This window comes from Maniola jurtina, chromosome Z (assembly GCF_905333055.1).
Source record: "Maniola jurtina chromosome Z, ilManJurt1.1, whole genome shotgun sequence".
In the NCBI taxonomy this organism is placed as follows: Eukaryota; Metazoa; Arthropoda; class Insecta; order Lepidoptera; family Nymphalidae; genus Maniola; species Maniola jurtina.
The window spans coordinates 6407264-6422175 of NC_060058.1; the positions used below are offsets into that span (position 1 = coordinate 6407264).

At 39.6% G+C, this 14912-nt stretch overlaps 1 protein-coding gene across 1 annotated transcript; it reads left to right on the top strand.

The window, feature by feature from the left end:
• Positions 1-1509: 1509 nt before the first annotated feature.
• LOC123880640 (membrane-bound transcription factor site-1 protease) lies at positions 1510-14570 on the top strand. Its single transcript, XM_045928861.1, has 20 exons — positions 1510-1893; positions 2821-3000; positions 3254-3346; positions 3674-3770; positions 4080-4300; positions 4602-4742; positions 5135-5293; positions 5370-5457; positions 6132-6313; positions 6871-7035; positions 7683-7832; positions 8397-8479; positions 9402-9607; positions 10128-10326; positions 10759-10822; positions 11010-11150; positions 11619-11759; positions 11926-12100; positions 12699-12887; positions 13816-14570. The coding sequence occupies exons 1-20, from the start codon at positions 1669-1671 to the stop codon at positions 14037-14039; spliced, it is 3123 nt and encodes a 1040-aa protein (XP_045784817.1). The 5' UTR covers positions 1510-1668; the 3' UTR covers positions 14040-14570.
• The last annotated feature ends 342 nt before the right edge of the window (positions 14571-14912 follow it).

The following is a 14912-nucleotide window of genomic DNA, read 5'->3' on the forward strand; positions in this document are numbered from 1 at the left end:
GTTAACGAACTTGGTAGGTATTATGGTAAGTGACAATAAAATGACAATTTCTAACAATCATTTTTATTTTCCTTAATTCTAACATTGTAAAAGTTAAAAATGTCTAAAGTATCGGTGTACGTCATTGAATAAAAAAAATGTGGTTAAAGAATTTATTCTCAAAAGAATTTATAATAAGAAATTAATAAAATAAAAGATAAAAATAATTTAAAAACTAATTAATTAAATAGGAAGATTTCGATGGCTGGGGTTCCGGGTCTTTCGCTGGTTTTGAATATTTTTCCGAGTACCCATTTTATGCAGAACATCTTTAGGCAAAACACTGTTATAGCAACATTTACCACTTTTCCTGAGGAAGTCTCTACTGCGGAGGAATGAGTTCAGAGTTAACAAACTTATTCGGTTTCTTTGCTTATTTTTCACTAAATTCATTTGAGAGAATAACCTCTCTACCTCTGCATTTGAATTGAATGAGGCAGTGGAAGTTGCTAGAAAAAGTAGCTAAAAAGTTTAGCTACAAGTTTCATTAAATTGTGGCTGTCTGTCACCAAATAATAGCTAGATCTAGCTATAAAGTTGCTAAGTTGGCATCACTGGCGCGTACAGCAGATTCGTGGTCTGTGCTCTACAGTACCATTGACAATGGACAAAGAAAAGAAGTGTCAAAGCAGTGTTGCGATTTCCCAACTCGGATAGAAAACAGAATATACAGTTGTCACGGGTAACATTGTAAGCATGTCAAGCATGCAAAAACTAATTTTAAATAGTTAAGAAGCATTCTTCGTTTATGCAATCAACAAAAGAAATAAAATAACTGGATATTTTACAAAAGATTATTATATTCGATTAGGTATATGGAGTACCTAAGCAAAGTAACTAACTAGTTATGTACTATTCTCATGAGAAAGTTGATTTGTACAAAAAGTTTTATGTACAATATATCGAAATTTTGCTTCGTTTACTATACGGGTTATATGAAAAACCAAAAGACCACCACCACAAGACCACAAAAAGGTGTTTTTCACCCTTATCTTCAATTTTCACCCCTTTAAAAAAAAAACAAGCCAAGTGCGAGTCAGACTCGCGCACTGAGGGTTTCGTAATCGGCTATTTTTTCAATATTTTGCACGATAAATCAAAAACAACTAGTTATAGTCTATGCCTTAATGTCGGTCATTCTTTCCCATTTCTTTCCTGTTTCCTTCTGTCAAAAAGTTTGAAGCTGTGAAGCTGTGGATGGACTTCGTCTGTGTTGGTGTTGGCTGGCTGGCGTGCTCTGCTTTTTTGGAGTGTTTTTTTTTGTTAAAACTGACTGGAAAGCGCTCTCAGGGGGTGCCGTCGTGCGTATGTCGGCGAGCGCCGGCACAGACGGGGTCCATACTTGCATAGTTTAACTAACTTGTTTCAAATAACTACAAACTTGACATTGGCTTATCTTTGTAAAGCCAGACGAGAAAAGAAAAAAAAAAAGCTGTGGATTATTATAATGTTTACATAGACATACGAATTTTCGCTTCGCTCAATGGATGTTTAGTTTTGAATATTTCTGAGACATTGTAAAACTGTGCTAGTAGTATGATATGTTTACAATTTTACTTTTAAGTTTTTTTAACTTTAGAGAACGCAGTCGCATCATTTGTAAACATGTGATAAACAAATAGGAGAAAAATGAGTTCGATCCACTTAGCATGTATTCTTTTGCTGTGTTGTTCCAAAGTTTTTACGGTTATTGCCATCGATAAAGATGACCTGTGTAACGCAACCTCGCCAGCTCGCGTTGAATACGAATTTAACACAGAAGTAGTGATCAGTGAACACATCATAACTTTCAAGGGATATTTTCCAAGATCCACCAGAGAAAACTACGTGAATGCTGCATTGAAAAATGCTGGGGTAAGTTCTAATTTAATCTTCTTGTAGGTACTCCTAAGGGACAAAGCCTGGCTCTTTGCTTGCGTGGGGACATTAGTCCAACACGTATAGGCCTCATACAGGCATTGATTGATCTAAAGTGTAAAATGATACTGATAAATCAATCAGTTGGGTTATTCTTTAGTGTAATTGATGCTGGTGTACAAAGATATTTCTGAAGTATTCTAAAAAAATTACCACTAAAAAAATTTATGCTCCGTTCCTGCCTAGAGGTAGAGTCGGGCAACAATCCTCGGTAGTTACTAGACAGATTTTTTGAAAATTAGACAAACTGGAAAAACTGGCAGAAAAATTACAAGATTCTGCAATGTCAGAAAATAGCTATGTAAAAATCAATAATTTGATGATTATTGGCAGGAGTATGAAAAAAAGAGCTCACTATTATCACAAAAAACTGACTGCTTGGATAAATGGAAAGGGCTTACAATCCTCAGCAATGTGGAATAAAATGCAAAGAAAAAGAGAGATTGTCAAATTGTCGTAGTCAAATCTCAACAAAACAGGTAGCTTAGCTGCCGTTTCATGAATTCACACATCACAGATGACAGCCAATGCGAAACTTCAGTAATTTCGCTCCAATGATTTGAAGGATAGGATAACATAAGAATTAATAGGTCTGCTAAAGGTACAAATTGAGTTTATTGATAACTGAATCGTTATTGAAAAACCTGAAAATCTGTATATATCTATCAACACACAGCTCAAACTACTGGACGAATCGGGCTGAAACTTAGCATGCAGATAGCTATTATTACGCAGACATCTGCTAAGAAAAGATTTTCGGAAATTCAATCTTTAAGGGGGTAAAATAGGGGTTTGAAATTTGTCTAGTCCATGCGGATGAAGTCACAGGAATTAGCTAGTTTCTAGATAAAAGTGTTCCTACAGGTATCAAATTGGACAATTATACAACGGAACAACCCAGCAAAAGAGTACCCAAGTGACTTTGATGTGATAGCATTTGGAGATGGCAGTGGGGATGGTGTTGCAGCTCTTCGCGACCATCCCGCAGTACGCCGCGTTACGGTGCAACGCCAGGTCCAGCGCACTATCAAATACATGCGCGAGGTTTGTTAAAATGTTATCTATTTGTTGCTCCTGTATTATTGATTTTATCTGTTTAGGTGATCAGGTCAACTATGCTTCTAATTTTATTAATCAAGAATAGCCAAGCACCTTTACAATCAAGTATTAATTATATTTTTGCCTATGTGTGTGAAAGGAATAGCTCTGTCATTCTAGTTTAGAGAACTGTCTAAACTCATTAGAGAATTGTGTTCTGAAATACATAGTATGTATGGTATAAATTTCCTTGATTCAGGATGATTGTGGACCGGGAGGGTGCATGTATTCCGGGTGGAGGAACCACAGACATCCATCCCGTACGCTGCATTCTCTTAGACAACCACGAGAGGTAATCATTATGTTACGGGTGTGGGTGTGGTGAGGGTACAAAAGAATGGGCTTATAGGTCCCCCTGTCTTTTTCAGGCACTTTGATTTTATTCACAAAAACCTTACTTTACAAAAAATATTTAAAAAATTGCTCTTGCTTTGCCTGAAAATGCGTTTATTATTATTAACCGACTTCCAAAAAAGGAGGAGGTTCTCAATTCGTCGGAATCTTTTTTTTTTTGGTACTTTAGCTTTATTGCCATCTCTTTTTTAATACATTACAATGAATAAATATATCCTTGTCACATTTTTGGTTCTAGTCTCTTAAATAACACTTTTGTTAACAGAACAGTGGTTATACATCCAGAAAGCTATTGAGGACAGTTCCGCGGCAGATAACCTCTGTGTTGAAAGCTGATCTTCTGTGGTCTCTAGGCGTGACAGGTCAGTTTGTATTATCGTTTTTTTTTCACAAGCGGTACCTTACTACTAATATTAAAATTATAATATATATTATAAGTAAAAATGTGTTTGTGATTAAACTACACTGCAACAGATTGATTTGATTTTTTTTTACAGATCTAAAGTAAGTTCTATGCTATTTAGTCTTTAATTCTTAAAGACCTGGAAAGTGACAGGCTACTTTTTATCCCAGTAAATCAAAGAGTTTTCACAGATTTTTAAAAACCTATGTCTAGCAATTCTGAAACATTTGAATTTTATAGATTAAAGAATATTGTGGTACACTCACAGGTGAAGGTATCAAAGTGGCAGTGTTCGATACTGGGCTGGCGCGTCACCACCCACACTTTGGTCGAGTGCGGGAACGAACAGATTGGACTGGCGAAAATACTCTAGACGACGCATTGGGTCATGGCACCTTCGTGGCCGGCGTCATCGCATCCCGCGCTGATTGCCTCGGCTTTGCACCAGACTCCGATTTACATATCTTTCGAGTCTTTACTGACAATCAAGTAAGCGATGTAGCATAGACGAATTAGTTATAATACTTTGTTATTTTAGTTCCTGTAGGCCTTGTTGTTTGCTTAGAAGAAGATTTTTAGCAATAATAGTGAACCACTGTATATTTCCTACCGTTTACCTACTAAACAGTCATTTAATAACACAAAGTCCCAATATAATTTTCAATTGTAATAGGTGCTTTCATAATTTTTTATGTTGTAATCGTGTGTTTCTAGTTTTCTTTGTTTAATTATCATATTTTCAGGTTTACATCTGCAATATCTTTTAAATTGTTATTTGAATTTCCTGCAGGTTTCGTACACTTCATGGTTTCTTGACGCTTTCAACTATGCTATAATGAGAAAAATTGATGTTCTGAATTTGAGTATTGGTGGACCAGATTTTATGGATCACCCTTTTGTTGATAAAGTTTGGGAACTCAGTGCAAACAAGGTAAGGATACTTCAAGTTTTAATACATTTAAAATAGCCAGTTAAATTCACATAATCTTACTGTTTTCATACAGGTTGTACATGGAGTATCAGGGAAACAAGTGACTGTTTCATTGTTCTAAGTCCTAGACCAACGAGTTAGTCACCAATGTAGCTCCCATACTAGGGGCTAGGTTATTTGGCTGCAGATGATCTAGCCCCAGATCAGGGACATGATTTGGCTGTAGATAATCTAGTCCCCAGACACTCACTGGTTTTAGACAGAAAAGGCATCCTTTTTGAGCTAGTGAGGTGAAAAGAGAATTTATGTTTTCGAAGAACTCCTTGGTTCGCTAATCATTATCATTATTATGTGAAGACAAATAGATTTTAAGTGGACACTTTTGTTTCAAGGTGATAATGGTGTCAGCGATAGGCAACGACGGGCCCCTGTACGGTACTCTCAACAACCCGGCGGATCAAATGGACGTGATTGGAGTGGGCGGGATTGGCTTCGACGACCGCATCGCCAAGTTTTCTTCCCGAGGCATGACCACTTGGGAGTTGCCACAAGTGAGCTAAAAGCATTAGTGTGTGGTGACATACATCTTGAGCCTTTTAATAATAATAATCATTCGCAATATTCCAGGGCTATGGCCGAATGAAGCCTGATATTGTAACGTATGGAAGCGGCGTCCGTGGCTCCAGTGTTACCGGTGGATGCAGATCTCTTAGCGGTATGCATAATTTAGTTTAATTCTATGTTGAGCATGTCTTGAGTGTCGAAAATAGGTGTTCATATGTAAAATTTTCCGCTGGCGTCTTGCTGTATAACTCGGGTCACGTGACCAAGTGAGCCTGGTCTGATATTAATGAAGGTTTTAGCCGTTCATAGTATGTAAGTTATAACGGCTGCCGTAGACTCTGATTCAGTGACATCGGTGACATAAATTGCAAGATGCCCGTCTCAGATGGTACAGTCGATAGTAAATGTCTCAACATCGCCGTCCCTTGGAGCTATATCCCGAGGGCATCTAAGAAAGTGCTGGCTGGACGTCGTGAACGCTGACTTGAGTACCAGTAGACTGTGTAGTTACATCGGATGCTCAAGACCCAGACCAATTGGGCAGCAAAATGTAGAAAAGTGGACCACACCTAGGTGGGAAAACGCTAAGGCGAAGAAGAAGCATAATTTATAAGGACCTTAGGTCTCTAAATACGTAACGTGTTTTTTCTCGTCCCGGACGGGACGGGAGGATTTCTTGAACTACTATTGGACAACTGGAACGTCCCGTCCCGTCCGTTTTCTAGCTATCCAATATTCGTTTGAGAAACCCTCCCGTTTCGTTCGGGACGAGAAAAAACACGTTACGTATGCAGTGACCTTAAAGGTCAATTAATTTAATTGTAGGGACATCAGTAGCATCGCCTGTAGTGGCCGGCGCGATCGCGTTGCTGGCCAGCGGCGTGCCGCGTCAGAACTTGACACCTGCCTCCGTGAAGCAGGCCCTCTGCATCACTGCCAGGCGCCTGGCCGGCCCGAACATGTTTGAACAGGGCCACGGAAAGCTCGACCTTATTAGCGCTTATCAGGTATAATGCGTACAAACTAATAATATGGCGGAAAATTGTGATTTCTTAGCTTGAAATATATAATAAATGAGAAAGTGTGTCTGTCTGTGTATTTGTTAACATTTCAAGGCCCTCCCCATTTTGGCGAAATTCGGTGCAGGGAGAGCTTGCGTCCTAGACATTCAGATAGGCGTTTTTTGTCCCGATAAAATTAAAGAATTTCCACGGGATTCTTGGTAAACCTTTTTACGTAGATGAAGCTGTAGGCATCATCTATTTCGTCCAGGAATAGCTTAATAGAGAGACAGGATACTTTCATCCCGGAAAATCAAACAGTTTCAACAAAAGGTTTTTCAAAACCCTAATCAACGCGGGTGAAGTTGCGAGCATCACTATTTCTTAATAAGTTATTTATATATTTAGTAATGAATATTTTTTATATATCCAATAAGTTAAGTCCACTACTATATTTTGAAATTTTTGTTTCATTGCGCCTAAAATAGACGATAACATAGAACCAAAAAACTTGTAAAAACTAGCGGACTAAAAAAACTTTAATGGTTCGTTTCCGTCAACAGTTTCTCCGTGAGTACGAGCCTCAAGCCAGTCTCAGCCCGCCTTACATAGACCTGACTGAATGCCAGTACATGTGGCCGTACTGCACCCAGCCGCTGTATTACAGCGCTCAGCCCACCATCGCGAACGTTACGGTCATTAACGGCCTTGGCGTGGCGGGTGAAGTGGTGAGTTACGAACATGTTTACAATTAATAATCCACAGCCATATGAAATCCATATCAATACACATGAAATATGCTTTTGAGAGCACATGTAAACGCGAGGTTGAAAGTAACCTTTAAAGGTCGCGTTGTTTCTAGCTTTAATAGTTTTTGACCATTGCCAATAATGCCAGTTTGAACGATAGTCATAGTAATGTTTTTTTTTCATATATCAAGGCCAAAGCGGAGAACATACATATAAATCGTGTTCGTACATCAAGTCGATATTGAAACATAAGTTTCGTAATAGGTTCATTGGGGGACAATTCCCTATACTTATCCAGCCAGACCCTTTGGTATAGAAATAGCGTGCATTCCGAGGAAGGGCATAGGCTACCTTTTGTTCCGGAAAATGAAAGAGTTCCAACGAGTTTTTATAAAAACTAAATCCGCATGGACAAAGTTTCGGGCATCGTTCTGATATCCAGATATTAACGCAGATAGATAGATAGAACACTATTGCACACAAAAACACATGTAAAGGAACACAACACAGAAAGAAGAAAACAGAAAAAACAATTGTGTGCAAAGGCGGCCTTATTGCTTGGAGCAATCTCTACCAGGCAACTTCTAACGTACTTTTTCATACAAGTAAAATAAATTTTGTTTCAGAAAAAAGTAAGCTGGCATCCGCATCTTCCGCACGGGGTGATAATGTCTGTATCGGCAGATTATAGCCAGATACTCTGGCCGTGGTCTGGTTGGCTCGCTCTAAGCTTCACCGTCCTTGAGACTGGTGTTAACTTTGACGGAATTGTTGAGGTAATTATAATATATTTTGCTCTTCATACAGAATTCTAAATCCATACAAATATTATAAATGCCAAAGTGTCTGTCTGTCTGCTAATTTTTACAGCCCATAAATTTAGCCGATTTTGACGTTTCATACAGAGATAGCTTGCATACCAGGAAAGGGTATATTCTATTTAAGGTCCCGGAAAATCTAAGAGTTTCCATGGGATTTTCAAAAAACCTAAATCCACGCAGACGAAGTTGCGGGTGTCGCCTATTTAGTACAGAGATTAGCTTGCATCTCGGAGACGAATATAGTCTACTTTTTTACACGGAAATTCAGAGCTCCCATGAGATTTTTCAAAAACCTAAATCTACGCAGATGAAGTCGTCGGTACCATTTATTAAGATAACAGAAATCTGTTGTCTTCAATATCAAATCGCGGATTGCTAGTTTCAGGATCATTTAGTCTGGGTTACCTTTTCACAAACCATCCCCATAATATGCATATTGGCTCTCTTCTCACCTATCAGATCACTGTATAACCCATTCATTTGAAGAAAGGTGTGAATGATGTTTCTTTTCAATGTCAGGGACACGTGAACGTGACCATCGAAAGTTATGAAGAAGTGCACGAGCGCGCTTTGAAAAACACAACTCTCATGTTGCCGATAAGGTAAAGTACTTATTGGACATTTTATATTTTATCTTTACACAGTGTATCCTGAAATTATTTAAAACGCTAAATTATTGTTTGAGAAATCTGTCGCTCCTCAATCAGTCCGACCAATGACCGAATAGATCGATGCATATCGTACATCGCAGCATGTCACATAAAAAATACTAACTACTGTCTTTTTACATATGGATACAACTTAAAAACTACTTCGGCGGGGAGGGGCAACGCACGCACAACAGACGGAAACGTTTAAGTGCGGAAACCAGCCCAGAGAGAAGAAGAAGAAGAACTTAAAAACTGGCCAAGGGCGTGTCAGAATACGGATAAATTTAAATTCCTATTTGCGGGATGTAGTTAGTATGGCGCTCTCTCTGTTATGTAATTCCATACAAATGATAAAGCCAATCTCATGGAGAGATCGTGCTCGGAATACCACCGTGTTGCAGAGAATGGGGAAGTCCACTGAGTAACTTAAATGTGTGCAAAGGAGAAAGCTCGAATATCTGGGACATATAATGTGCAACTCAAAATGTGACCTGCTACAGCTTATTATACAAGGCAAGATAAAAAGGCAAACATAGAGCTGGCCGTAGACGAACATCCTGGCTTAAAAATCTTAGTCAGTTGTTTAATATGAGTATAAGGTCACTGTTTAGAGCAGTGGTGAATAAAATCCAGCTAGCCTTAATGATTGCCAACCTCCGATAGGAGATAGCACTAGAAGAAGATAGAGCCAAACAGAGAGAGCGCTACACTAACTTCATTCCGCGGATCGAGTATAGTTGCTAGTATCCTACCGGATCTGCAATGATTACCCACAAACCACGCATATACAAAAATCGTGTGCTGACAGGCCGGTGTTCCGGTAGTAGTAAAAGATACCTAATTGAAGTGTCAAGGATGTGTTTATCTATGCCAGGGCACGAATCATCCCAGTCCCAGTTCGCGGCAGGCGTCTGCTCTGGGACCAGTTCCACAGCCTGCGCTACCCCGGCGGCTACTTCCCGCGCGACGACCTGCGCGCCAAGCACGACCCTCTGGACTGGCACGCGGACCACGTGCACACCAACTTCCGAGACATGTACCGCAGGCTGCGCGAACACGGCTTCTACCTCGAAGTCATGGGTAAGTATAGCTGATATTAGTGTTCTTGATCGGAGGAAAGAGACCCTGCGAACGCTGCCCGAGACGTTGGACCGACCAGATCAGAAAAGCGGTCGACACACAGTTCTGCTATGCCTCCCGTACGGCCTCTAATAGGAAAAAATGACGCAACATCGTGATGAAGGTGATATCTCGAGGGTGCCAAGATCCTCAAAATTGAAGGACCGACCGCGTGAAAAAGAGTGTTCTTATGCTGCTCACATGCCTTAGTGTCCAGAAGTGTCTAGTTTAAAAAATTAGTCAGAGTATCTACTCATTTGTGAGTAACTCATGTTGAACTCATTATTTTGATTAATTTCATAAACTGAACACTTTCAAGTAAAGATTTTCATATAAACCTGTGGAGATGATACTGAAATTGGCGCTATTACAATGCCATAAGCCTACTTTGTTGTATTAGTTTACAAAGTGCGAAAAACCAAATTAAATTTGAATTTCGCGGGCAGACCCATCTCATGCACCTAAACGGTCTTTTTTCCAGGAAGCCCTTTAACGTGCATCGACACCTCGCTTTACGGGGCTCTACTCTTAGTGGATCCAGAAGATGAGTATTTCCCTGAAGAAATGGCAGCTTTTAAGAAAGCGATCGACTCTGGACTATCGCTCATAGTGTTCGCAGACTGGTACAACGCGTCCTTGCTGCGTCACGTCAAATTTTACGATGAAAACACGAGACAGTGGTCAGTATACAATTCTGAAGACATATTATCTTCTTTATTTAATACCGGGACAGTGTGTCGCTGTTTTTTAGAAACTGGTACAGAAATAATTCGAAAGCACATGTTTTTTAGCATCCAAAGAAAATTATAGTGTAAATCTATGTTAATATATCTTTACTAAACATCTATGCAGTGACAAGTTCTTGCACCTGTACATGTATATTATTCTGGATTCTGTTGTTTGATAAAATTTTACACAATATATGATATATTACACATGTACATAATATCAGACATTACAGCTTTGATAAGTAAGCCAATTGTGGTACCTTGGTCTAACAGTTAAGTTACTCATGCCTAGATTATTGGGGAGAAGCATGTTTTAATCGCGCATAACATTTTGATATGTGTTTGAAAGTAAAAAGAGAATTAGTCATGAAACATTGTTTTTAGGTGGATACCAGAAACGGGTGGGGCCAATGTGCCAGCATTAAATGATCTACTGAGTATGTACCAGGTAAGTGTGTTTCTTTAATATACAACCACAGAAAATTACACCCATACATGAAATATTGAATGTTAATAGTTCGATCGTTGGCATTCGTTGTCCCGATGTGAACTTACCATGAGAAATTATTTTCCGTTATAATTCAATGACACTTTCAACGTAGAAAGAAAAACTAAACTTTTATTTTTTCATTTAGGTGGCGTTAGGGGACAGAGTTTTTGAAGGATCCTTCAAACTGGCTGGCCATCCTATGTACTACGCAAGTGGTACCCACATACACAGCTTTCCAGAACACGGCGTTTTGGTCACCGCTCAGCTGACTGATCAAGGACAACAAGTATATCATAATTTAAATTTGTATTACATGCTAGCTTATGCCCGCTTCGTCCGTGTGGAATACACAAATTTCAAACCCCTACTTTAGCGCCTCAGGGGTCGAATTTTCAAAAATCCTTTCTCAGCGGATATTTACGTCAAAGCAGCCATCTGCATGACAAATTTCAGCCCGGTCCGTCCAGTAGTTTGAGCTGTGCGTTGACAGATCAGTCAGTCAGTCACCTTTTCCTTTTATGTATTTAGATATAAGCCTTTGCCCGCAATTTCGTCTGCGTGGACTATATAAATTTCAAACGCCTACGTTGTACGTTTCAAAAATATTTTCTTAGCCGATATGTCTACTGCATAATAACTATTTGCGCACCAAACAGTCCGATCCATCCAGTAGTTTGAAAACAAACTTACACTTGACTCTCATATAAATATATTATCTATTGATTTACAAAACTACAAGATGATTTTGTTGTAGATAATGTCCGGTGAGAAGGCAAATGAAGGAGCGGGCACGTCCGGTGGCAGTCACACTGTCGACGTGCCCATTCTAGGCCTGCTACAAACCGAGGGAGAAACGCGGGACTACACGAATGACACTAGTGACAAACTGCCTAAGGTATACTTAAAACAAGTGTAAATTAAAAATTTATAACACCCCCGACAAGTGAAGGTTACAGTATCTAGAAAAGAGCTGATAACTTTGGAACGGCTGAACTTTTACTTTGTTGTTATTATGTATCGAGCCCTGAATTGTAGTAATGACACTGTAATGTTTTGTGCAGGCGGGGCGGTTGGTCGTGTACGGCGACTCGTCGTGCCTGGAAGGCGGTGCGGCGCGGCCCTGCCACTGGCTGCTGCTGGCCGCGCTGCAGTACGCGCTGGTGGGCCACGTGCCCTCCGCGCTGCGCGAAGCCGCCGCCACCAGCCGCCGTCGCGACGTACACATCATCCCCTCGGGTACGAGCCTTAACACCTTATGTATCTCTACATAGAATACAACAAACTCGCTTTACAAACAATAGATAGAGAGATTCAAGAGGAAGGTTTGTACATATAGTTTATTTACATATAGTTTCTGTGATAATTGTTCAAAATGTTAGAAGAAATCAAGCCAATTGAGAGCTTTTATCGAAAATGTCCTATTCTTTTGAACTATAACAAAGTAACCTCACTGACACCGCATAAGTATCTACGTTGTACCCTTGCAAAGCCGGGGCGGCTGCTCGCGACAGGACACATGGAAGGAGGAGAGCTGAGGTAGAGATTACAGCAAAGCCAAAGGGAAGGGTTATGATTTTAATAGTCTATGTATGTTTGTACTTACTTATGTTTCACCAAAGCGCCTCACTGAGCCGATTTTAATAAATAAGATGGCAATTGATTCGTTAATATACTCCGGATAGCATAGGCTACATTTTATACGTACAAAATCACTATGATGAATGCTACATCCGCAAAAGTGAGTTCTTCAAATTTTTTTGCTATCATATCAAGTTTCTTTAGGACCTGTTGAACTCTTTCGACTTGTTTGAGAAAATCTTTAAGTATTTCACAGATTTGCCGAAACGCGCGGAAGGCGGGCGCTTACATGCATACTCGAGAGTTCTTTCACCGGACGGTAGTGGGCCGCGACCTATCCCGGAGTGTGTCAAACTCGTCTCCCTCGAGCCAAACCCTGTCCACGCGCCGCCTTCCTCCAGAACCCTGGCTCCTCGGCATCAACCCACAGACCCTAAGAGCATAGGTAAGAGCATAAATTCACACAACGCAACACCAATAAAATAAATGTACTACAACATTAAAATATACCAAGCGACAGAATAACAATTTTACTATAATATTTCAGCGTTTATTAAGACGATCGCAGTCGGGTTTTACTTTTCAACTTTATCTTGTTATAAAACAGTAACAGAATAGGATTCAGTAGATACTAAAGTCAATACAAGTGTAAATTAAAAATTTATAACACCCCCGACGATCCAAAGTATTTGAGTTTTCCAAAACATCATTTTCAAATAAATAATTATGTATTTAGGCAACGTCCATCTTGACAGCTTGATATTTGTCTATTGACAAAATATTATGAACCTAACGGTTATCTAACCTTCTTTTCTACAAGAAAACTAGAAAAGAGCTGATAACTCTTAAACGGCTGAACCAATTTTTTTAGATTATAGCTAAGAACACTCTCGATCAAGCCACCTTTCAAACAAAAAAAACTAAATTAAAATCGGTTCATTCGTTTAGGCGCTACGGTGCCACAGACAGATACACAGATACACAGATACACATATACACAGATACACAGATACACAGATACACAGACACACAGATACACAGATACACACGTCAAACTTATAACACCCCTCTTTTTGGGTCGGGGGTTAATTAAACAAATAAAAAGAAAATAAGGAATAAATAAAAGACTACAATAGTATCTGCATACTTGTTTATCTTTAAGATATATTATAATAAATATTTTTTTAGAAACTTACATATTTTGGCCGAACTCGAAGGTAGTTTTTTTTGGCGAAAGCCGAAGGTTCGGTAGGACGCCTACCTACACATCAAAAAATCGTTATTTGTATCTTGATGAGATATAGAATAGAATAAGGTAGATCCACTTTTTTTTTCCTAGTCTTCGAAACTTCACAGACAATATTTATGTATAGGTGCTCCTGATATAGAAGGCACGGAAGCGGCCCCCCGGGCGTGGCGGGGTGCCGGTGCAGCGCCGTCCCGGTCACACCCCGACACGGAACCGGCCCCGCCCACCTTCGCCAGCAAGCTCTTTATGCTTTGCGCCATCGTTCTCATTGTCTACTGCCTCACGGCGTTCTGGAGGCGATGCGGACGGAAAGTCCGAAGACGAAGACTGATTTCATTAGCTACCTAGCATAAGCCCATGTCACCTAGACGGGTGAAACGCGGTTAAATGGGGCGCTCGAACAGTGGCGTGCTGCGTGCTGGTCGTACAGGCATAAGAGCACTGCTTGCTCCAGTTGAAATAGCTCAATGCTCATTTGTTATGATCTGCCAGTAAATAGGTAACTATCTATACCTCGTACAATCCTTCGCGGCTCGCTGGATCATAAACCGCGTCAGTGACGTCAGTTATTAGTGTTGCGCATTCCTTCAAATGAGTAGAGTTGCCCATATTTGAAGCATACAAAGGATCATTAATAATAAAGACACTACGCCCACCACAAAGCCCGTAAGTGTAATGAAGCGCACAACAAACACTATGTTCCCACGTTTTTTGACTCCGCATGCCAGAAGCGATCGGCAGGGTATAACTGGTGTCTAACCTGTCTTTAAACTCTGCACGCCGCTGGCTCTAAGAGGCTAACGAACTTTGAAAATACAAGGATGAAGCCAAAAAGGCCATCCAATACCATGAAAGATTTAAGGCTTAGGGTAAAATAAGTTTACAGGTACAATTTTTTTTTATCGACCAAAAATTTTAATAGTTCATTGAAAAGATAAAGTGAAATGGATTTATGAAGAATGTGTGCAATGAATAGATAGATTAGATAGTATTTGGCAAATGACATTACGTTTCTATAATATAACAACCATTTCAACGCAAATCTGTTGCAGAATTGAGTCAATTGTTATACCTACAGTATTTTCAGGTTCCAAATCGTTTTTTTAGGGACACAATAACGAAATATAGCAATAAGTAATATTTTTTGTTACCAAAGTATTTAATATAATCAAATCGTTTCCTCTAGTAAATTGGTCATCTCAATGAAATGTTTTTATTTTT